Source organism: Drosophila ficusphila, unplaced genomic scaffold (genome assembly GCF_018152265.1).
Source record: "Drosophila ficusphila isolate 14025-0441.05 unplaced genomic scaffold, ASM1815226v1 contig_414, whole genome shotgun sequence".
Lineage (NCBI taxonomy): Eukaryota > Metazoa > Arthropoda > Insecta > Diptera > Drosophilidae > Drosophila > Drosophila ficusphila.
Window position 1 is genome coordinate 11,359,888 of NW_025064328.1, and position 25,175 is coordinate 11,385,062.

General features: G+C 36.3%; 3 protein-coding genes and 2 long non-coding RNA genes across 7 annotated transcripts in view; 3 read left to right on the forward strand and 2 right to left on the reverse strand.

Moving 5' to 3' along the window:
• Window positions 1-1,725, forward strand: part of LOC108096687 (probable nuclear hormone receptor HR3) — a 30,140-nt gene extending 28,415 nt beyond the window's left edge. For all 3 annotated transcript variants that reach the window (XM_017198490.2, XM_017198489.2, XM_017198491.2), the window contains exons 5-9: window positions 19-122; window positions 197-343; window positions 425-668; window positions 727-877; window positions 1,402-1,725. In XM_017198490.2, the coding sequence (XP_017053979.1) occupies window positions 19-122; window positions 197-343; window positions 425-668; window positions 727-877; window positions 1,402-1,522 (767 nt within the window). In that variant the 3' untranslated portion in view covers window positions 1,523-1,725. The remainder of the gene's footprint in view (window positions 1-18; window positions 123-196; window positions 344-424; window positions 669-726; window positions 878-1,401) is intronic.
• Window positions 1,160-1,495, reverse strand: LOC108096690. Its single transcript, XR_001771727.1, has 2 exons — window positions 1,383-1,495; window positions 1,160-1,317 (listed from the first exon to the last, which is right to left on the reverse strand). It is a non-coding gene; the product is annotated as an uncharacterized LOC108096690 (long non-coding RNA).
• Window positions 1,726-11,844: 10,119 nt separating the features above from the next.
• LOC108096588 (uncharacterized histidine-rich protein DDB_G0274557) lies at window positions 11,845-14,329 on the forward strand. Its single transcript, XM_017198287.2, has 3 exons — window positions 11,845-11,949; window positions 13,221-13,294; window positions 13,999-14,329. Exons 1-3 carry the CDS (start codon window positions 11,932-11,934, stop codon window positions 14,234-14,236), a joined length of 330 nt encoding a protein of 109 aa, XP_017053776.1. The 5' UTR covers window positions 11,845-11,931; the 3' UTR covers window positions 14,237-14,329.
• A 265-nt stretch (window positions 14,330-14,594) lies between these two features.
• LOC108096589 lies at window positions 14,595-15,018 on the reverse strand. Its single transcript, XR_001771712.2, has 2 exons — window positions 14,790-15,018; window positions 14,595-14,724 (listed from the first exon to the last, which is right to left on the reverse strand). It is a non-coding gene; the product is annotated as an uncharacterized LOC108096589 (long non-coding RNA).
• Window positions 15,019-21,310: 6,292 nt separating this feature from the next.
• LOC108096677 (potassium voltage-gated channel subfamily KQT member 4) overlaps window positions 21,311-25,175 on the forward strand; it is a 46,455-nt gene continuing 42,590 nt past the window's right edge. Inside the window, exon 1 of the mRNA XM_017198466.1 lies at window positions 21,311-21,726. The gene's annotated coding sequence lies outside the window, so the exon portion shown is untranslated. The remainder of the gene's footprint in view (window positions 21,727-25,175) is intronic.

Here is a 25,175-nt window from a genome sequence, read left to right on the forward strand (position 1 = left end):
ATTCCTATATCCCTTTAGCGGATGGCGATATCAACGATGTGCTGATCAAGACGCTGGCGGAGGCGCATGCAAACACAAATACCAAACTGGAAGCTGTGCACGACATGTTCCGAAAGCAGCCGGTGAGTAATTATCGAATTACCCCAAAAGTATGCCAGAAATAATAAAGACTTTCATTTAATTTCTCGCTGTGTAGGATGTGTCGCGCATTCTCTACTACAAGAATCTGGGCCAAGAGGAACTTTGGCTGGACTGCGCCGAGAAGCTTACACAAATGATACAGAACATAATCGAATTTGCAAAGCTAATACCGGGATTCATGCGCCTCAGTCAGGACGATCAGGTGAGTAACTACTATATAATAATAATTATATAATTTATATAACTAAATACATTGTTAATAAATACCTTTATTTTATTTTAGATATTATTGCTGAAGACGGGCTCCTTTGAGCTGGCGATTGTTCGCATGTCCAGACTGCTAGATCTCTCACAGAACGCGGTTCTCTACGGCGATGTGATGCTGCCCCAGGAGGCATTCTACACATCCGACTCGGAGGAGATGCGTCTCGTGTCGCGCATCTTCCAAACGGCCAAGTCGATAGCCGAACTCAAACTGACTGAAACCGAACTGGCGCTGTATCAGAGCTTAGTGCTGCTCTGGCCAGGTAAGATATACTTTTATTATATTTACCCAACCTTTTAATCAACTTATTTCCTTATTAGAACGCAATGGAGTGCGTGGAAATACGGAAATACAGAGGCTTTTCAATCTGAGCATGAATGCGATCCGGCAGGAGCTGGAAACGAATCATGCGCCGCTCAAGGGCGATGTCACCGTGCTGGACACACTGCTGAACAACATACCCAATTTCCGGTAGGTCAATCAGGGATAAAAAAAAGGGCTAATCTATTGATTATTGACTTAGCCCTACTTAACAAAAAAATAGTGAATTACTTGGTTTTCAGAATATTTATAAAATTAATTCAATTGTTAACATGTACACAGACTTCTTCAAAATCTTAAAAACTAGAAATGAAAATAAAATAATTTCAGCATTTTTTAAAAACTCACTAGATAACTAATAAGCAGCTCAATTTATTTAAAAAACTCGAAACGATATTTCGATTTGGATCAATAAATAAAAAAAAAAAATACTTTACCTTATAATCCTTTATTAAAAATAAACATCTCTGTTAGATTTCATAAGAAAAGAAAGCATTTATCCAAAAGATAGCATATAAAGGTTTATAAGAAGAACTAGTATTCCTTATGTATGTATTAAAGTTCTTCCTTCTTCAAGTCAATTTGAACACCTACCATATAAGAATAAGAATATCTCTAAATATCCGAAATACTATTTGTGTTAATAATAACCAACTTCCAATTTAATTTTTCAGCGACATTTCCATCTTGCACATGGAATCGCTGAGCAAGTTCAAGCTGCAGCACCCGAACGTCGTTTTCCCGGCGCTGTACAAGGAGCTGTTCTCGATAGATTCGCAGCAGGACCTGACATAACAAGAGCAGGCGACTCCGTTCCTGGAGACGAGCGCGGACGAGGTTGCCGAGGAAGCGGCTGCCGCCGGGTGTGTCCTGCCGCCGGTGGCGCCACCTGCCGGCCAGCAGCCAACGCTGCTCGAGGACTGAGGATGCGGCAGGAAGCGGCAACAATAATAATTATTTGAGTAAACACACACTGCACACGGGCTGCAGGAATACAAGAACTTTATCATGATTTAAGCTAGCATACAACCAAGGATGTGATCCTCGCCAAGGACTCACTTAAAAAACAAAAAAGAACTCTATCTATATACATATATATATTATATATGACAGAGCGGATGACGCAAAAAGGGAAGGGAAAATATTTCAAAAATATTGTTAACTCAGTTAAGACTTTTGCTTCGTAGAGAACCGAAAACGAAACCGAAACCGATAACGATTGCATTTCGAGCAAGGGGCATCAAACTCTGATTTTCGAGGTTATACTATATGTGTATGTAACTACCCAACTTTTCATATCCGAAAAACCCGAGCAGATCAGATCGACTAAGTACTTAAAAACCGCGCGAAATTCTCTACACTGCATAACTAAATTTTAGAACTTATGATCCCCCAAGAAAAACAAAAAACTTCAGTTCAGTTAACCCCCGTTAATCCCGATTTCGATTCCGATCCCGCCTAGGTTGTCTTTGCCTTACGTTGTAACTAAAGTATGTGTATTATATATACAGCTACAGGATGTATGTATAACTATATCTTATCGGTTATATAAACCCCCAACAACAATATTTCTTTGTAAACAACTAAATCGAATATCTCGGAAAATGTGTTCTTATAATTATATTGATTAATGCAATTACAATATATTTACAATTTACCGTTACGTTTTTACATTTTACATAAGACGATGAGGAGGAAACAGATGATTAAGGATTAGAAAGCGAAAAACATAAGGAAAAGTTATAGGAGAGTTTAGCAGTTAAAAAGTGAGCGAGAAATCGAAAGAAAACCAGAAAATTTCAAGCAAGCACATAAAAGTATGCAATATTTTGTTTAAAAACAACTTTTTATTAGTTTCTTAAATATAACATAATTACGTACATACACACACATTTATATATATATAGGGCTATATATATCTATATATATACATGATAGACAAATCCCAATCCGGTTCCAAGGTTTAGTAAAAATAAAGAGAAATAAAACGAAAAACAAAAAACTTTTGATATGAAATCCTACGCATAATTACAAACTTTTATTGTTTCTAAGACTTAAAGTTAAATAATATGAAAATGAAAACCAAAACAGACTGACGGACCGACCCCGACAGCATGCCACGCCCCCCTCACCCCGCCCCCGCCTCCTTCCTCCGCAAATCCTGGCAGAAAATTAAACAAGGAGCTCGCCACATAAGTCGAGTAATAAATCTTCAAAAAATAAATAAAGACAAGCAAACGGCAACTTTTTTGGTTGATACATTTAAATATATACAATTATATAACTGACTGACTATACAAAGACGTTACACAACACACACACGCATACACACACATACACGCATATACACACATGCTTACATTACATAAATTAGTTAAAACTTAGAGTAAACGAAACAACAACAAACAGATTGGATAGTAGGTGATAATTGGTGTGTCTTAAAAAAAACCTTAACCCCTTCCCGCCCCGCCCATTTGCTTATTACCCCATTTGGCCCCCGAAAGCCCCACATTTTTACTAAATTTAAAGCTTAATCAAAATAATTTTTTGGTAATTAATCAAGAGGAAATTTCAGCAGGCAGGCATAATTATTAATTAACATTAATTATAGCAAGGAAAATTATAAATAAAATGTATAAAACAAAACTAAAAAATCAAATAAATTACATTTTGCGAATTCCACACTGAAAGAAATTCATTATTTCGCAAGTTCTCTCGATAATTCTTTACCTGAATCCGTGCGAGAAATATTTACACTAGCTAACTTAAAAACTGGGACGAGGACATCAATATTTAAATTTAGAAAAACAAAAACAAAACATCTATGTTAATGTAATCGATCGATTTGGACATATTTAAGTTCGACATTTTTGGCCTTACAAGAAAAACAAAAACAAAAAGAAAAAGAAACCTAAAGTACTTTATATATATACAAACCATATATACAATATAGAGAATACAAAACTAGTTTTAATTTATACAAAGCAAGGGAGCAGCTTTCAAACTCAAAACAAGAATATCCCCAAAAAAAACAAAAAACTTTGTTAAAAACTACCCATAATAAAGAAAATTAATTAAACAAACCGACGACACAAAGTTAATCTATAATATTAATTGAAGTTAAGTTGGTTTGAGTGGACGATGGCAAGAACATAAATGTATCTACAAATGATATATGTATTGTTAAATTTGTATGCTAAGTTTTTAGTGAGAAGAACGGTTAAATTTTTAAATAATAACAGGCGATCGCGACTCGACAAGGTGTAAAATGAGTAAATTTAAATTTAAATTTAGCATATATACGGCATAAATATTATGTTACGATATTTACATTTATATAAAACAGTAAAACAAAAACAAGAGAAACCAACAAAAAATCAGAAATCCCACATAAATGAAATAAAACGAACAAAATATATAAACTGACAAATGGGAATTCTGAATCTGAAAAAAAACAGCAAACCGAAAAAGGTAAAAAATTAATTATACAAAAACAAAAAACTTATAAAGAAAAGAAGGCAAATTATATATTATATATATGATTAAGTAGCTTTAGGCCGACTGTTGCACATATACACACACATTTCACTTCAGACACACTCACTCACACACACACACTTGCTAAAAGGAAAAGCTGCCGATGACAACTACAAATGATCTATTGCAAAAATAGCAGCGTTCATACACATATTTACATAAAAACATTATTTTTTACGGTGCACAAAAAGCAATACTAAGAAGGGTAATTAAAAAGAATGAGTACAGTGGGTATTCGGTAGTTTGAATATGTTTTACTAATTTAAAATAAAAAGTTAACCAATTTTAAATGAAGGTAATTTCTCTTGGTATTAAAAGTTTTCCTTTTAAATTAGTAAATGCATTTTATGATTATAAATTGTTAATCAAATGAATTTTAATATATATATATTTATTTTATCTACTTTTTTTATTAAATTGCCTACCTAATAACCACTGTACTGTCTAAGTGTTTCGAAATCGTTTCATCAGCCTTAAGACTTTCCCCAACCGTACAACGTGGCGTATGAGTAACATCGATTGGTCCGCAGATTTTTGTTATTTAGATTTCAGCGAGCTAGACTCGGAGCATGTTTAATTTCAAACAATACTATTCAGTTTTTTAATGTCCGGGCACGAAGATAAATAAATCTGAAATCAACAGATAAACCAATATATTATTTGTGTATGTAGATCGCTTGTAAACAAATACAAAATGCGGAGGCACACGAATGTTGCATAAACGGAAAAACAAGAAACAGAGGAAACATCAGCTTTCAAACAGGAATAAAGAAAAGGTGTTACCACGTGCATAAAAACGGGAGGAAATCATTTTTTATAAACTAACACAACTCACACTCACAAACATACACACACACATACAAATGTAGCTTTAGTTTACTAGGTGAATTCGTTTTTATATATTTGTAAATTGTTTTTAGGTAAATCGAATTATATATACACACATATATATATGAATCTCGATACATATACACGCATATATATGGAACAGATTATATATATATATTATGTCATACTGCATTATGATTATTACGATTATTATGATTCAACACAGAAACCAGAAAACTGGCAAGCATCAAATGGTGAAACCTAAAAATTTTCCGAATATCCAAGAAAAATGAGCTGGAAAAGTCGTTCAAGTCGCAGTTGAGGATGCAGAGATCGGAAAAGTGCAGAAGTAATTCAATTCATTCTTAACAATAAAATGTAATCTGAATTATACAAAAACGAAACAAAAAAAGAAAAACAACAGCAAACCAAAAGAGAAAAAACAAAAGAAAATCATAAAGAAAACATTTTGAAAAGCGTTTACTTACTTGGGAAAATCCATGGATAGCGGGTCATGGGCGAAGTCGTCATTCAATGCTCTTTATTATGCGATTTTCCAATTAATAATTGCATTAATTGGCCAACGGCATTGTTCGATGCTTCATTTTGCATTATTAATCCACATTAATAAAACGTCAATCAATTCGGATGGGAAGTGCAGGCTTCGGCCACCAAAGACAGGAAATGCGCTGAGAAATTCGCACGGAAGTGGACAGACAGCTCTATTATTTAGTAGGTATTTATCAACAATCTTCAATCCAAGGAAAACAAAAGCTGAGTCATTGAAGGCATTCCTGTCAAAACCAAAACGAAATGGCTTTATTTTGAGTTAAAGTTTTTTATTATAACTTTAAGCATCATTCGTTATTGCTCTGAAAAAAACTGCATGGGTTGCTATGGTGAGTTCCCAAGAGCTGGTGTTATTAAAATAATGTTAAATAAATTATTCAACAAATTATTAACAAGAACCAAAGCCAAATATACGACTTTCTTTTGCATAAAAACAATGTTAAAAGTAAATTAAAATTCGTGCCAAATAGAAAACAACTCTTGTAAAAAGTGCTGTTCCAAATATTCTATTAAAATATATATTTTTTTTTAGTCTTTTCTACTTCATTTTCTAACCATTTTTTAACCAACTTAATTTAATACCTTAACTATTTTCGGACTCCCTATCCATAATTTTCATACCCATACTATACTTTAACTTTAATAACTCATTGTTCTATAACTCCTAGTTAAACAATCTTAAAGCAACTGCCCTGGAATGGTAACACACATTTCCATGTTATTTGGGTCAATTGCGATCATGAGTCACTTGAGTCGCATCCCGCTGAGCAAACCAAAATGTCTCCAAATGGCCAAAACAGTGCGGTACATGGATTTGTGCTAAGTTCAGCAAACTTCTAGTGGCAATCCGAAATGCTCAATCGTCTAACTCGCTTTTGATGGTCATAAATTAATGCACCCCCTTTTCCCTCTCCTTCCAGACAACTAAAATCGCCAAGTCTCGGAGGCCATAAAAACGTGCTGCATACAAAAGTCGAGAATCTTGTAGTATAGTGTGTTTTGCTTTTCAATACGCAATAACAGTGGCAACAACCACAACGACACCTGCGTGCCCCGTTAAAGGCAAATCCATGTTTTAGCCAAAGTGAAACTTTTGCCCCCAACTAACCCCACTCAAAAGCACACACACACACACACACTTACACTTGTGGTCAGAACTCGATTTATGGCCACTTGCATATACATATACACATATATAGTACATACATTTAAGCCAACTTGCCGATTCCGATTGCGATTCCGATTCCTGTGGCAAGGTCACTTTTGATGATGTCAGCAAGGCAAATAGTTTTCCTCGCAAGAAACACTCCAAGTTTATCCTTAAATCTTCGCAATTGATTCATCGGCAGCTGGGAAGCCGACTTCCAAGGACATTGAGGAAGTGCTGATGTTGCTGCGACAAGAGGTCAATTTACTCACATCATGGAAATCAGATATAAACTGAATTCCCTAAAGTCAAACTGAGTCAATCGAAGGTTAGATTAAAGCTGAAATTTTTAAAACTACAGAAAGTAAACATATTTAATAATTTAAACTAAAAAGGCAAACTTGTTTACACGAAAATGTAATTCCCAGTTAAAATTAGTTTATTTTTCAGGAAAAAGGTTTACAAGATTGAATACATTCATTTTCTCATTTTCATTTTATTATTAACTAATTTCAGAGAGACAAGACATATACATTTTTATTTAGAGCTTTGAGTTAAGGCAAAGTAAGTAAATTTTATTACATAAATGCTATTATTACGACGGGATTTTATATTCTTAATTGCTTAGATTTATTTATAGATGCCATAACAATTATTTAACAATCTGTTGAGTACTAACTTTAACAATTTTTAGTAAAAGGAAGTTCAATTTGGTAATATTGGTAATCCAGATTGCTTTGATTTTTTACAATATATAACAAACGGAGAATTAATGTTACGTAGACCAACAATTTTACCCAATTGCGTGCTTTAAAATTCCAGAGACAACGTTAATTAGCGATTAACGCAATTTATTGCTAAAGCAACATAATACAAAACTGGTATTTGTTTGATTTAGGAAAAGCGTGTGAAAAGCGTTACATGAGCAGGCTTTTCTTCCTTTCTTTCGAAAACCCGATTCGATTCGTTTGGTCTGGTCAAAACCGAAGCTTAATCCCAATCGAACTCTTTAATATGGTCATCAATTACATATGGGTAAATGAAGCGGGAAACTCTGGCGTATGCAGATGCATAATGCATACACAAATTTTCACTTTGTTTTCATTTTGATTTTTCGCAACCATGTTTTTCTCCCAGCTCAACTTTTTGGTTTGGCTCTGCAATTTTAACGCGCTTCCGTCAATTAAACTTACGAGGCGTAACTGGCAAACTGGAAAATTGTGTCACACTCACACACACAGGACCCACCCACCGGAATGGGGTGGAAAAACAAGGGGGTGGTGGTGGGCTATATGTTGCACATGAATGTTGCATGTCGCACATATGCACATATAGTACGCATATGCGGCGATGATCGACATAGTTAAGTGAAAATTTATTGCTAAAGGAAATGGTTGGCCGACGAGGGAGACAACCGCCTGATGTATCGGTTTCCGGGGCTTTGGCTTTGAGTTTCGGTTGGATAATCCTTGGCAGGCCATTCCGGCCGAAGTGAAAGGCCGTTAGCACAGCGGCACAACCAACAGGTTAAGCAAATTTGGCTTCGCCGCTTTCGTTTGCATTGCCGCCATCGCCGTTGGCCATCTCCAATATTATTCGCGGTGCGAAGTGCTCAACATTTTCACCTGGCCTTGCGCTACATTACTTTACTGTGTGAAAAGATAAAAATACATTTTGAAATGGGTTAACTTTTAGGGAGTTAATGGAAAAGTTGCTATTTTGTAACTAAAATATATCAATTTGGAAAAGATGTAAAGTGTCGCTCCCATAGCTGAAATTTGTTGAAACCCAAAAATGAGTTTGGAAATAATATTGTAAATAAATCAACTAATTATCAAATAATTTTAGTTCAAAGTCTAATGCCACTAGTGTTCGGTAAACTATTAATTAGGTATAAATAATTTTTTAAAGTTCTAAAAACTTTTTTGTAAATAACAACCCTCTATTTCATTTTATAATATGTTGTTGTTTTGCATGTTGTTAAACTATAAATATTTGTTGTAACTATAAATATCTTGAAAAAGTATTGTAGACAAACAAATTATTTTTATAAAGGCAAATTAAGTTTTTAGTAGGTTAAAGGCTGTGAAATATAAATGTTTCCGAAATAGTTTAATTTGCTAAATAATAATAAGCAAAATATGTTATTAAAAAAATGAGCATTTTTAACAAAGTCGCATATATAAATTTCTCTAAAGAAAATTCAGATAATGCCATGGATACAAACTGGCAATGTAAACTCTTAATTACCATTTCGCAACTTGTTACATTTCCTTTTTTTATTAATAGCCACTTTTTCGGTTGCCACCAAAGCGGCGAATGTGGTGCTAATGACCCGATGCCAGCCAACCAACCACCGCATCGAATCGAGCCACTTTGTAGGCAATTAATTTTGACACTTTTTCGCAATTGCGCGATCATGCTGGAAAAGTCGACCGAACCGGTCAAATGGCTCGATCAAATGTCTCGCTCTTATGATTATATCATATCGAAATGTTTCTATTAATTGCCCAACTTCTGGCGGTGGAACCCCAAGAGGAGAAAACTTTCCACCTCCTTCTCGGCGAAAACAAAACAATTGCCGGCCAATAATAAGTGGAAGTATGGAATAATGGAGGTAGTATCCGAGTTATATCATGTCAGGCGGAACAGTGCGCAAAAAACAAAAAAAGCGGGCTGAAAAGCCAAACTAGTTGGATGAGCTCGTCGTCGTCGCCGTCGAAGCAAAGACAATGACCAAGTGTCGTGCCGGTCTGGATTTGTTGGATTTGTCATTGTTATGCAATCGCCGCGGCGTGCCAACGAAACCAGTTGATTAGCTCGCCGAAATGAAGCGCTTCCTGCATTACATTCATGGCTATGGCTAATGCTATGACTACGGTTTTAGTACCTCCGATTTGGGCCCAGCGGCCAGAATGGCCAATCAAACTGATTGCCATCGCATTGCACATTTAAATTGCAATTGAATTCAGGTCGGTGCGGGTGTACTTGCACTGCAAAAAATCGGATCCTATTGAAGCACAAAAAGAAATAATGTTAACATAAAAAGTACTTTTAATCGTAAAATTTTATTTACAATCGAATTGGAAAAATTAAATTAAAGTAGACGTTATATTCTGAAAACAAACAGATCTCTTTATAAGTTATAACATCAATATCAAAATAGCAAAATATCAAAAAAATGTTATTCGCATATATAGTATTATTTAATAGGTGCAATTTTCTTGTCGATTTACCATTTCAATTTTAATTGACTTTTAATTTTGCAACACCCAAAAACTATTAGAAGAGTTGTATTATATTTTCTTTTTTAATTCTGTAGGTGCTAAAACTGCTGATAAAGACTCAATCTGGTGAATGTGTTAAAGGGTTTTTAAAGTTATAAAGTATAAAATTTATATGCACATTTAATACATAAAAATTTGCTTTGCTTGTATGCTTTCAAGAACAGGTGTTATAATCTTGAATTAAAATAAAATTTCATCAATTATTTTGCTAATTGTGTTATTATCTACATCATTTTGACATTTTTACAGAAATAAGTGGATTTTTTCTTTAAGTGGGAGTGCAGTTGACACGACGACATATTTCAGCGCACAACTCAATTTGCGGCAAACGAATGCGACGGCGAGTCCAAATGCCTAACCAGGAAGCTGGCCGAATCCTTGCCACTGCCACTGCCACTGGAAACTGAAACTGCAACTGCAACTGCAATGGCAATTGCAACCCGCTGCCGGCGCCAACAGCCCCTCCCCCGTTCCCACCCCCTGATTTCCACCCTCCAGTTTTCCTACCCCACCCACCGCTTTTCCGACCGCTGGAGGCGGGCAGACCGACATAATCGCTGCGTTTAACTCTCGGGCACAGGCTTCAATTACACGTAGCCCCCTCTCGCTCGCACTTGAGCAGCCTGGCTCTCGGAAAAGTATCTTCATGTTAGGCGGCTTTTCCGAGTGAGAGGGGAACATACGGTTCGGTAGCTTGTGGCTTTGAGCCCGAGTTTCTGGATGGCTGTCAGCGTCTCACTTTCTGGCTGCTTTGGGTTTTGTTTTGGCTTTGGATCGGTTTGTTTGCGCCGCGTGTTTTCACTATCATGTCAGGGTGCAAGGCACTCTACCTTATGCAGATTTTTAATCTGTTAAATATGTTTACAAGGTAAATTAAATTAAGATATTTAAACTTATTTTTAGTTAAGTTCAAGTGGCTTAGCAGACAAGGCTAAATTTAGAGAAATGACTACTTAATCATTAAATGTGCAAGCTCTAAAATCCATCATATCATATAATATAAACAAATAAGCACAATTTTAAAACTCCACGTGAGGAAATAAAATTTAAACACCACAACACATTTCCATATTATAATGTTTCACTGAAAATATTTAAAAAAGCTTTCAACACATTGTTATAATTTCTTAAGCCATTTAAAAATGTTTATAATTTCCTAAAAATAATTTTGCACCTCCAGACATTCATACTAAATTTGTTTTAAATTAAATTTAATTTTAATTAGAGTTTCTAGACATTCTTTTACATCGTAGGGATTCTTTTCAAAGATGCCAGAAATTTAAAAAATTTACTTAGCTTCACTGAATTTCTGGACATTTATTTCCACGAAACTCCTGATTATGTGGCTATATAGTAAATACACAACTGACCGAAGCGCTCTTGGCAAGTCGACCAGATGGTAGTAAAAGGCCAACCGGCTGTTAACATGGCCGCTAGTTTGAGCCCGAACCCAAAGACGAGTTGTAGTCGGAGAGTCTTGGCTGACAAAACTAGCCACTTCCGCTGCCCCTTCGCCGAGTTGATTATGTTTTTGTTTTTGCATTTGTTAGTGTTTTTGTTTTACTTCGTTTCCAACTCAGCAACTTCGTGTCACCGCATTGTTGCTGCAAGTGGCGCTGCCTGACGCTGCCTGACGCTGCCCGTCTGTCTGTGGCACGTTTCACTGTAGCTCATAACTTTTTTCTTCGCTTTTTGCCTCATATTTAAGCGGATGCAGGCGGCGGGTCCCAGAGCAATTCCATTTCTACGCCCGTCGACGATGGTTTACCGAAATCCGCACTTTTAATCCAATTTAACAACATCGAACCAATAGCAAAAAAATAACGCAAATAACAATGCATTTGCCCCAAGGAGTAAGTGTTAATTACATTTTTTCGTGGCGAGCAAATAATGAAGAGCAGCCCAAAAAAATTAACGTAAACATTGGAACAAAAAATGTACCATATCTGTGTTGGCCAAGGAGAAAATACGAGAAAAATCAAATATTTAAAATAAAATCCGGCTTAGAAAGTCCCAAAATAATCCGCGTTAAGTGCACGCAAAATATGCAAAAAAAAATCTTACATTTCGCAACGATTTTATTGACTCCAATCGCGCGGGAAATGAATAAAACAAAGCGAACAAAAAAAAATAAAATGCGAATGCGAACCACAAAAACTTAATTTGTTTTTTACGACCAACAAATGTCGAAACATGAAAAGAACTCTCAAGTTGACCATAAACGGTTAATTGAACAAAAATGTGCAATAAAGGGAAAGTCACATTTGGACAATACTATAATAAGCGGAGCGGCAAAGTGAAAGGGAGTTGTTTTGTGATTGTGAAAATGTCGGAAACAGCATAAATATTTTTCCCAATAAAGTGATAAGCTTAGGGAAATGGTTTTAATGAACTGTTTAATGTTGCAGTTAACAGAAAAACGAAAATGATTTTTTCAAACGGAATTTACAACTCACATTTTAAGCAAATTGTTTGTATTTATTCAAAAAATGCTGGTTGCATTTTTAAAAAGCCTTTGCATTTTAATGTTAAATGATTCATACAAAAATAAGTGTATTTTAAATTCACATACTAATGATTACTATTTTTTTCCTTTTTCAATTCACATCTTCAATTAAGTGTTTTTAATTTGCTATAAAAGAGTCTTTTTTCCCAGACTTTCATTCGAGTTTTCCCAATTTGAGCAATCAGCATGAATTAAATGCCATTTTATTTATACCATCGAGTTTCTCTAGACGCATTGTCTCAGTTTGGGCCAATCTACCGCCAAGTGAGCGAGACGCTTAATGATTTTCTATTTCCGTTTCGACCAAATTGAAGTTGACCGGTCCCAAATTATCCATCCAGTGCGTCTGACAGCTTCTGTCACGCCCACATCAGAAACAATCTTGAGATGAAGGCGGCGGTCCCATCATCGTTAGATGGTCCTGCCAATAATATTATAATAGAGGAGCAGGGAGACGAGGTCCTTGGATGCGTATTATTATGCTAATTGTATTGTTCGGATGTTTATGTTTATGAGCTGTTTTGCGAAAAGGCCAGAAAGCAAAAAGTGGCAGGAGGGCGATAACCTCTTTACGCTTGCCAACGAATCGTAATCTTTATACTTGTTTTCCCGTTGCAGGCATTAAGCTTTCTGTTCGTCACATGCATGATGTTCGCACTGGCAGGCGGCCATCCATCAAGCGACAAGCTGAAGTAAGTTAACGCCCCGCCCCCGCCCCTCTTCCGCCTCCCACAGCCACGCCCCCTTAACGACTACACAGCGAAATACTATCATTACCCAAGGCTAACTTATGTTTGTACGGTTATTATAGCTCAACATGTTTTTAACATCATTTGATATCTTTACTATTTAAATTCCCAATTAAATCCCCAACTAAAATAATAAACATGGGTAAAAATAAAAAAAAAAAAGTATACTTTTCAATATTATTTGAGACCTTTCTCGTATATTTTAATTAAAACAATACACGCACGTAAAGAACGTTCCTTTTAAAATTCATGGAAAAATATTTTATTAGTGTTCTTTCATATCATACAACATTTTAAAAAAATTGTTTCATTTTGTTATAAAAAGATACAATAAAAAAATGTTAATTGAATAATATTCTATCTGAACAAAAATGTAATATTTCCTTTTTAGTGCAAATTTTAAAAAAAGGTTTAAAGGAAAATAGTTTTTAACATACATATGTTACTAAATTTTCTTTTATTAAATAAAATAAAAAGTACGTTATTAAGCATATTTTCTTGATATATATTATATCAACCAATACTATATTATCTTGACATCATCCTAAGGAACTTATTTTCTATCTGTACAGTTAATAGAGTCCTTTAGATGTTCTTTGTTTTTTGCTGTGTGGAACAATGTTCACGAGCCATTTGACCATTTGCAGGATCCGAATACACGTGCCGGTGAAGCACCACACACATGTGCACACGAAGACGGTCATTAAGAAGGTACCGCTGCCCATTCCGGTGCCGGTGAAGGAGCACCACCACGAGCCGAAGAAGCACCACAGTAGCCGCAGTCACCACCACCACCACCATCACGAGGACGACCAGGACGACGACTTCGAGGGATACGAGTATCCCATCAAGGCCAAGCGGCGCACGCGGCATCCCTTTGTCTGAAAGCCCAAACGAAAACCCACTCAACCACCCATCCAAGCCCACTCAACTCTCCACCCACTCGGCGGGGGAAATAAAATCAAATGAAATACAATTTACGCAGATTAAGACGAAAATAAACCAAAATACGAGGCAGCTTGAGTAAGAAGAAAGAAAAAAGCGGCAGAAACAGAAGAAAACACACAATCCTGGGTCTGATTTGTCACTGTTTTTTAGTATGTAAGGGAAATACGTAAAAATAAAACAAGAGCCCTTAGCAAGTAAGCAGCAGTAAGAAGTAAGGGGAACATTCCAGTGCAATAAAATAAACAAATATTACACTTAAGCACAATTTAAAGCCGGCGTCTAAAAGTTGTTTCCCTTCGCTTTTTGGGTTTCGTTTTTATTGGTATTTCAGTCACGGCAAACTTTCAGCAGATAAACATGCGTTTGGGGGCTTGTATTGGAATCGGAATCTGAGCTTGTAGTGCCACATAAACATATGTTGTTAGCTGCAACATTAATGTCACAGAACTTTTGTTTTTACTTTTGTTACCTCACTTTATAGTACACCTACCTAAACAAGAACATTCACCAGCTTCTCAGACAACCAGACATAATGAACCAGGTAGCCAAAAGAAATAACTCCCAGGAGGAGCTAATATATATTCCGAGTATCTTCCCCACCTTTCCGTGTGCGCACATATATTATAGTGCTGAGCTGAGTTTTTTTCTTGAAAGAAAAATCTGTGAAATTCGCTTTTCCGGGTACTCGGCAGTGAGATTTAAACTGATTGAATTGAACATTTCCAGCTGTTGCTGCTGCTGTTGGCGATGTTGCTGCCGTTGATGTTGCTGCTGCTGATGACGATGCTGCTGCTGTTGCTGTTGTTGTTGCTGTTGCTGCTGTTGTTGTTTCTTTTGTTGCTGTTGCTGTTGCTGTTGCTTCTGCCGTTGATGTTGCCGCTGTCGTTGCGGCTCTGTGGCCTCACCACCTGCACCTTCTGTGGGATATTTGTGCATAAATAAATGAAGCGAACGACATGCGAAACAGCAAAGTAAACCCAGAACCCGGCTGTTTGTAATGATGTTGTGGCTCCCGTTGAATTTTCCACCTTCCGGGGGGATTTTGGGCTGCAGGGGGCGGTGGGTGGAGCGGGGGGCGGGAGGCGGTTTCAGGGATTGGGTTTGCCCCATAAAATATGCATGCTCAGCTGCGGCCCGCTCGCGTTTCGCCGTCTCGCTCTAACCAACAGGGCGTCGGAGCGGAACGACAGCACGTGCTGGGGCGTCTAGTCAACAGCCAGGCTAAAAAGAATGTCAACAACTGTTCGCCTGTTGCCTGCTGGCCCACAAAATTCACTAAAAAGAAATTTATAGGAATATGTAATAAATACTTATTTGGATTAAATCTTATATAATTACATCTATCTCATAAATCTACCAATAAAACGATAGTCTGACTCCGACCAAAAATTACCATAATAAAATACACAGAAGAAAGGAATGTTTTTACTTTAAAAAGTATGAGTAAGTTGTAGTTTAACTAGCAACCAATTCTTAAATATAGATTTTCATCTCTAAAAACTTGGCAATAAAAGAGTATTTTAACTTTTTGTTATTAAAATATTTTTTTAAAAAGTTTAGATAAATTCTTATTTTTGAATTTTTTTATTTGAATTAATTTTTAGGTTCCGTTCTAAAGTAACTAAGTTCCCAGGTCGACAAAAAAAATAAACAAAATTTCTGAAAGGATTTCAAAATCGAAAATATGTCAATATAGTTCAATTATTTGTTTATTTATTGTTGAAGTTCAGAAAAATAAAAATTGAAAATTCTATATTAATTAAATTTAATTTATTAATAAAGTCTATTAATGGTGTATGCATTTTTTTTCTCACTGTTCTGCTTGGTTTTTCTCTCGCTGGAGCAAACAGGCCCGAGGCGGCAGCTGTTGATGGCTCATTTTCCACGACTTTAGCGCCACTCAAGTGGCAGCCACTCAAAGCCGAGGCGAAAGCATAAGCAGCAACAAAGCCGGCAACACGGCAACATGGCAACAAAGGCGGCCAACGCAAATGCCACTCATCATGTAGAGCCACTCAATTTACGCAGCACTCGGTGGCTCTGTTCGAGATCAGCGGGGAAATCGGACTGGTGGGTGGTCTAATTAATACGACCACCCACCTTCGGCCACCCAAAACCACCCAGAAACCACCTGCTGGCCAAGAACACTTAAGAGTAGGTGGTGGTTGATGGTGGGTGAACGGAAAAGAAACAGAAACTCAATCATCAGCAAGACAAGAAAGCGGGTCGATAAAGCAGTGGATGTTAATGGATCAACAGTCGAAGCCTCTGTTAAGTGAACAGCCACTGTTAAGTGATCATGTAAATCAATCATTTATAACGTTCATAAGAATCTTCTTTAAATCAATGATCCATCAAATATCCATATTGCAAAACAAAGTTTTTACTAAATTTAAATAATAATTTTAAGTGTTTTAATAAATGAGGATATGTGTTGTCTAAATTTGCTTAAGTACTTGCCAGAGTCTTAAAAAGTAAATATTTGGAGAACCTGCTGGTAGTTATTTCTATTTATTGGCCAAAAGGTCTTTATCTTTTTGTACAAATATTATGTGTGTGTTAAACCAGTGGCGGATCCAGAGACGATTCTTGGGGGGGGAAATTGAACTTATTCTTCGATTTGGGGTTCAAACTTATTATTGCGAGAGAAATACAGTACAAATTATAAAACAAAAATTATCCATCCCAATTTTTTGGTAAACAAAGTGGTTATATTTGAAAAGTCAACCATAGCAAACAAGTAAAATTTTCAGGTTCTCTGGTTCCAAGGGGGGGGGAAATTTCCCTAATTTCCCCCCCCCGTGGATCCGCCACTGGTTAAACTATGATATTTAAGAAGTGATATCTTGAGTATAAACGATAGAAAATTATATTTCATAACTCGAACCCTTTCAAGTCTTCAAACCTTTTTTACAAATGGTGGTTAAGGCTATGAAATAATTACCTATTTATTTTCCTCCCAAAAAATAAGACAACATTGTCAAAACTTGTAAAAAATAATGGTAGGTTTGAGAGGTTTTGAGTGACAAGGGAATGAATCTGAGCATAGGAATGTCAATGGAATTTGGCGGGTTCAAGCCGCACTCTTAACTTCTCCAGGCGGTGAGAGTCGCACTCCTGCCAGTTTGTGGGTGTCAAACTCATATATTTACTTAGCTCTTCGCGTGGCTGCTGCCTTGCGCCAATTGTTGTTGTTCTTATTGTTGTTCATGTTGTTCTTGTTGTTGTGTTCATGTTGTTCTTGTTGTTATTCTTGATGTTGTTGTTGTTTGATTTGGGCGCTTCTATTTGATTAGGCCGCCTAAGCGAGCTACGTGCTTGGGTTAATTTGTGGCCCCAAGTGTTGGCCCAGGGTGCGAAAGTCATTGTTGTTGAATGTGTGTGTATGTGTGTGTGCATGTTCATACATATTTGTGTGTGCCTATCTGCGCTGATGTTTGTGTTTGTGGTGACAGCAAATAAATCGCACGCATGTGCTCGACTCCCAGCCATCCACTCAAAAAAACGTTACACTTTAAAAAAAGAAATGTTCATGATTAATTTCGAAAAATAATTTCAGATACCAATACATTTTTCTTTAGGTTAATTCACTTTGTTTCTTAAAAAATTACTAAATTACAACATTAATTAACAAACTACAAAATTCCTGAAAAAAATTAAATGAATGGTTCAAAAACGTATTGATTTTGCTAATTAAATTCTTTTCATAAACAAATTTCCTAAAATGAATTATTCCTCAAAAACTAATGGTAACAATTTATAGGTTATTCATTATGTGGTTATTATAAATTGAATGAATTCATTCTTGAAGAAAACATGATTATGATTAGAGGAATATATAAAACATATTTTAAATTATTGGCACAACAATTTTAGAAAATGTGTGGTTCCAAAAATGATTACATACATTGTAATACAATTTTTTTTAAATGAAGGAACAAGTTTTTTTTTGAGTGTGGTGCGTCACACAAACAATAAGACAAACACAAAAATTGTGCATAGCACGCATAACAATGAGAGAACATTTGGAGTGTTTGCGGGGAGGTGAATGGAAATGGGCCTAGACAAACTACTTTTCGGCTACTTAGTGATAAATATGCTGGCTAATCAAATGGGAACTAGATTTGCGGATTAGTCCAAACACGAAGTTCGTTGGCCAAGTTACAAATCCCCTAACTAATTTCCATTCATCGCCATCGACACGAAAATGGGGGATTTATATTAAGTCTTTGAGTGAAGAGCAAAGCTCAAAGAAGTGCGCTTAAATTTACTAAATGGTTTACTAAGTCTTTATATTACTAATTAATACTAATACGGGTTCCAAATGTATATCCAAAATAAGCTTTGGTTCAAGTTAAAGGTTAAACGATTTGAACACAATATCAACTTACATTCCTTTATAATTATTATTCATTATTCAAACAACAAACAACCCTAAATCAAAAACAAATAAAGAAACCATTAAAACTAGAAAGTATTCCCAAAGATATTAATGAGATAAAAAAACATTGAACTGCCGATTTACAGATCAAATAAAAACAGATACCCAAATCTTGTTTGCTCTCGATAAAATTGAAGGCCACCAATTTAAGGGTCGTTCAACGCTACCCTTTGACTTGGCCAAATCGGGCAGTGAAAAAAATCAATTTTGTTATGCCTGGATTAGGCTAACACACCCCAGGGTATACATCAATCCACCTCGCCCAACAACCATAATTTTCTAGTTGGTCGAAAAGAAAAAACACAGCAGCTGCTCGGACCAAAAGGACATTTGTCTCGAGTGGAACCCTTGTGCCTCCCGAACCCCAGAAACCATCCTCATATTTGAAATACAAACATAAAAGTACAGATTTGCTGACTTCGGAGCATTAACCGAGGCAAACATAGTCCACATAAACAGATTGTTAAATATAGTTTATGCCGCAGGCTCTCAAAAAGGAAATGGGCCTCCCTGGCTTTTCATATTTTTCTTTTACGATTTTGGAAAAGGATGCTGAAAGGAGAGCTGAATGAGCAGAAGCTTTTCGTCCTGGGAAACGGGATGCGATTTTATTGCTCCACGAGCGAAATGGAATGGCAAAGGAATCAATGTCGGGGGATTGGGTTTTATTATTTGCATACTGGTTTTATGGCCCCTCATTTAGCGATGAGAACTTTCCCGCCCAGCGTTTAATTCCCAATTAATTTGGGATTTGGCCAGTGCGCTCCACCGACCAGTTCAGTTAATTAGTTGGCCATAAAAACCGGCCGCTAAATGCCGTCGGGAAGGACGGCCAGCATCTGCCGCAATTTCGGCAATAAATGCGTTCGTCACATGCACAAATTAATTACAACCATAGTTGTTTTTAGCCACCCTCTACCAGCTGGTCAAAACCCGAAATTTAGTTGCATATTTTACGGACTGAAAATGAAAGTTTCAAGCGCAGAGGAAAAACAAAATGCACCATTACAAAAGCCAACAAATTGGCGACTCATTAAAAACCAAATGGTATTTTTCAGTTTTCGGCAATGCGAAATATCAGTGGGGTTCTACCACCTGCAGGTGGAAATGGAAGGGAACTTTATGCCCCCGTAAATAAACTGAAATATTACCCATTTTCCGCAGGGAATTGGTGAATTTCTGCTTAAAAATTCATTTTAAACATACCTTTGTGCTACTTATGTGGAGTGCATAAAGTTTCTTTTGTGAATAAAATTTACTTTTTTGTGCTGTTAAAAGTTTTTACAACATTTATGCAATTAGAGTTTACCAAGTAAACTAAATATTGCATTTGATGTATAAGTTAAAGTATCTTATTATTTTATAACAAAGTAAAAGAATAAAGAAGGCATAACTTAAATGTATTTATAACTTTCAACTGGTCAATGTTTATCCTGATTGATGTTTAATTATTTTTTCAACTCAAATTCATTACAAGAATGATTTATTTTTTCTTAACAATTAAAAGAAATATATTGAAACCTTGAACAGATTTTAAGCTTACATTGTTTAATATACATTCTCTACCAAATTAATTTATTTGCACAAGGCTTTATTTTCCTTCACAATCAATAGGAAGCAAATAGTTGTTTCCTAGGCTTACTGACAAATCTCTACTTAATTATAAGAGGATAAGACTTCGCAACAAAGCAAGTTCCTAGACTGTCCAAATACCATTCTTATTTCAGAAAAAGAAATCAGTTTTCTTAGGCTTAAGTATACGGTCTAATTGAATTGATCAACTCGAAACCAAGTAACCCTTTCAATCAGAACTTATTTGTGTTCCCTGATGAATTGGGGCTGCGAACCCTTTCGAAAACTAACTAAACCTTAGTTCCGCGAACGCCATTATTCCGAGTACAGTAAATAAATACGAGTGAACCCTTTCGAGGATAACAAACCGCACAAAAGCAACGAGAATGTGGCGTCACGTGCAAATCGAGAGGAGGATTCATTAATACGCATTTGCTGTTCTGGCCTCAAGCAATTACCCCGAAATTTTCGGTTCGGGGGGAAGAGGGGAAAGGGGGTGGTTAACTTGGTCGGTTGATGGTGGCTTGTAACGGTAACGGATACAAGCGAACGAAACTGTTGCGTTAATGAACTTATGAGTGGGTACGGCTACAGATACAGATACATTTACGTTCGCTACAAATACAGATACGTTCACTACAAATACGGATACGTTCTCTACCCATACAGATGCGTTCGCTACAGATACAGATACACATATTGTGACCTACCAACCTACAAATCTACGGCAAAGGCAACAGTTTCGAACCTCGACATCGAGCATACGACACGTTGGCCGCAACGATGACGTAGGCATATCGGGCCAACAGGGCGGCTGGTTGATATTGTTTGTCGGCCGCACTGGCGGCATCTTCAACAAAACAACAACAACAGCAGCACAGCTTGTATATTTTTTCTGTTTTTTTTTTTTTTTTGCAAAAGTAACGAGCAGTGACGATGATGTTCGCCGTCGTTCGACGTCGCAACTTTTGGCTTTCGAGCGGATTCCGCTCACTCGCTCGGCAACGCTGCTGCTGGCTGCTCGGTGACCGCTCCGCTCCGCTCAGTTCTGTTCTATAGAACACACAAGTATTTCCCTCGGCCTTTTCGCGATCTCATCTAGTGGATAATAAGCCGGCGGACGGCGATAATAGCCTCCGTTCGAAATCGTGCAAATTATCAAGTTTGCAAAAAACCAATGCGGCGCGGCGAGGGATAGAAAAATAAATAAAAAATAAAAATAAATAAAACAAATAGCAAAGATCATAGAAGGAAAATTATTAAGTGTATTTTTGTGTGGCAGTGTTTTCTGTGACCCTAAACAGCAGTGTAACCAAATAGAAAATCCGCGAGTAGTAATACTCGACAAACAAAAATCGGGTAAACAAAAACAAGTTAAGCGGCCAACGAAAACAGCGAAAATCCAGTCGGAAAGGTGCGTGCAAGACTTATTTAAACAAATAGAATTGAGAAAGCCAAGTTCAGCTAAGTAAATTGCAAATAATGCAATACCAAAATATTTCTATCGGTCGAAAGGCAGAAAAAAGAATTTATTTACGAGAAGGAGCGTTTATTTTTGTTTTTGGAGAAACGTTTTTCGGCCTTTTTGGCGGCGGAAACAACGTCCGATTCCATTCGATATACAGCTCTATATGTCTGCCCCTGCATTGGATCTATATAAAATAAATATATGCGTATGGGGCACGGGTGTTTTGTATACACCACAAAACAAATTCGAATTCGTATTTATAAGATTTTATTTAAATATTCAAATATTCAGTTGTTAACGGCTCGTTAAAGCAAATTGTGCAGCATTCTTTCAACAGCAGAACATAGCGAATTATCGTTATTGAACCATCACTTGTTCCTATGCTCGATTTTGATTTGTAAGTACAGAAAAAAAAAATAGGAGGAAAAATAGATCAAAAATCCGCAACGTGCGATTTTTTATATCAGAAAACTCAAGCGCGAATATTCATTAAAAATTCCTAAGAATGCGCCAAGTAAGCGCCAACGACAACACAAATGTGCTCATAAAATACAAATATATAAAGTGATCAAAATTAACCAAAATTTGGCAAACGAAACAATTAATACCCTTTATAAAAGTGATGTCATTTGGGCAAATTATAATAACTTTGTAGCACCTTGAGTTAGAAATGGCATTTATCTCAGTTTGTCTGCACAACTTTATGGACACTTCTTATCGCAGTCATAAATTCATAAATGGCCTTTCGTATGTGAAGAATATGAGTATAAGTCTCTCAACCTCGAAGTGACACTTTAAGATAAAGTTCCCGCTCTGTTTTCTGATTTTTCTTGCTAAAGCTAGAAGCGCAATTTTCTGTAGATAATATTTGTCAGTACAATAAAATTGTCATGTTGACATTATTCGCAGAATAACTGCGATGTTTGGTTTAATTTTTGCTGACAATTGTTGTGCTAAAAAAAAGAATGGAAATCGTGGTTTCTATGTTTGGTTTTAGAAACAAAAATGTTTGTTTTCTGTGTTATTATATGCTCAATAACTTTTTACGTTTCAACACTATTGTTTTTGTTTTAACGGATGATTAAAAAATGAATTTGTACAAACATGAGTTTCATGGCATTAAACTAAAAATCAATTAACTAAATACTAAACGACAAATACAAGCTGCAAAAATCCATTAGCAGGCTATTTGCATATATTTATGCAAAAATATGACATTAGAACCACTTTTAAATGAGGTTAAGCCAGTTATCAAAAGATGTGCTAATTTCTATACAAAATTTTAAATTTTACAATTTATTTATGTTAAAACGTATTTCTTTCAGTAACTTACCTTAATTTGAGATATAGCTAACAAAACTGAGGCGAAACTATAATAGACCGTCCGCAGGGTATTCAAACGTGTTGGATTCTTGGCCAGAAAAAGTATTTTCATGGGCAGAACGTGCTGGGGATTGTCACCCGAGGAAAAGTGAACGGGAAAGCCGGCCTATGGGGGGGCCATATCGCCCTTTGCGGTTGTCAAACCAATTTACTTAGCCCCCCTTCAAACTACGGGATGCGATATGGCAATTACAACCGAAACGGAAACACGGATACTAACTGAAAACTCAAACTCAAACTGAAACTGAAACTGAAACGGAGACAGAAATTTAAGGCAATGAAATTTTTGGGGGAGGCGAGGGGAAAGGGTTATTGTGTACGTGCCTGAAATTATATCGCCTGTCTGACAACCGAATTGGGGACACAACTTCGAATCTTAGGCGAATCGAAGGGTTAGGGCCAGAAATTTGCATTTTGGTAAATCAATTACCCACCATCCAAGGTCGATTTCTGGCGGATTGCACTTCGCACGTTTGCACCCGTCAATCAGACATCCGTTCATCTATATATCGTACACTATATATGGTATATACTCGTGATATCTGGGTAACAATTACACCCCGAGCTGTTCAATCTGTTCGATTGGTTCGTGTGTGGCGGCTAATCCCCAGGAAAATTCCATCTGTTGGCCTGGTTAGCCATGTTAGCCGGGCTAAGCTCCTTTGGCCATTTCACAGTTGACAAATGTCATGGATGTCGCCAACGAATGTCCCCGAACTACCAATCTTCCACCGACTATTTTTTGTGCTGTAAAAAAACGCCAAGCTTTTCTAAGGGAAATCCCTCGGAACGAAGGTCAAATGTGGGAGTAATCAAGCCATAAATGAAACATAAAGAAATATTCGGTCGGGGGTTAGTAAGTGCATTCATTGATTTAGCCACCGAGTGAATAGATAAAGTAATCCCCAGTAATGCAGACCTTGATAAAGCTAAATGAACAAAAAAAAACCAAAGCTTCTATGTTGCTGTTTTCCATTTTTGGTGGCTACTGAAATAGCAGTGAATATTAACGATCCGCCAAAACCCCCTTTTGGCCATTTCGAGAACGAGTTCTTGCTCCGCGCAAAACGAAATCGAACTTGTCAAACTGCATTTGCTTGATAAATGCGAATGACTTCAAACGGCATCAATGTGTCGTTAACCAGAAATCGAATTCAATTGGATTTTCAGCGTAGTTACAAAGTATTTCGAATCCATTAAATTTTGCAGCGCCAGCAAAAACTTATTGGGGTTAATCAAAACCCCATCGAAATAAAGCCCTTAAGCAGTTTTTAATTGACGGAAGGGGAGTAAATGTAAAGAACTTTTGCATAATCGCATAAATCCGAAATCGATGATTAAACAAGCGAGGGTCGTTTGATGAGTAGGCCAACATAATGGTATTTTAATAAAGGCTTAGTTTAAAAATCAATGTTATGAAGCAGATATTAGGAACTTCCATGTGTCATTGGAAAAATGTCAAAATAAATGTTTTGTTATTGTAAAGCTGATACACATACCAAAAAAAAACAATAGTTGCTTTGCATAATTACCTAAATAATAAGATATTCTCTTCATCAAAGTCAAATTATATTCACAAGATTTTCCTTTAATCAAATTTCTTGCCAAAGTTTCTTGAATTTTGATGAAATTGCAATACCAAATTGTTATTAAATTACCTTTATTACTGACCATATTTACAACGCTTTTGATCCAAAAATATTTCAAAGCCAATTTCTAATAGCAAATGTCCAGACTTTACTTTAATCAAATTTGTTGGCAAGGTTTCTTGAATTTTCGATTAAATTGCGAAGTAAAATTTTTAATCATATTATTCGCATTTCTGTCTATATTTACAATGCTCTTGATCTAAAAATATTTTTGTGGCGTGTATGCAAAAATATTTTTAGGCATTTTATACTTCGTTGACTTGGTGTAACGAGCTTCTGCCAGAATCGCATAAATCAAAAATCAATAAATATAAAAGCAGCTACGTTGAGCAGCTTCAATAATGACATTTTAATCAAAATTTA

Coding starts and splice junctions, on each gene's coding strand:
- LOC108096588 (XM_017198287.2), top strand. Junction 13,295..13,998: donor CCATCAAGCGACAAGCTGAA/GTAAGTTAACGC, acceptor GACCATTTGCAG/GATCCGAATACACGTGCCGG.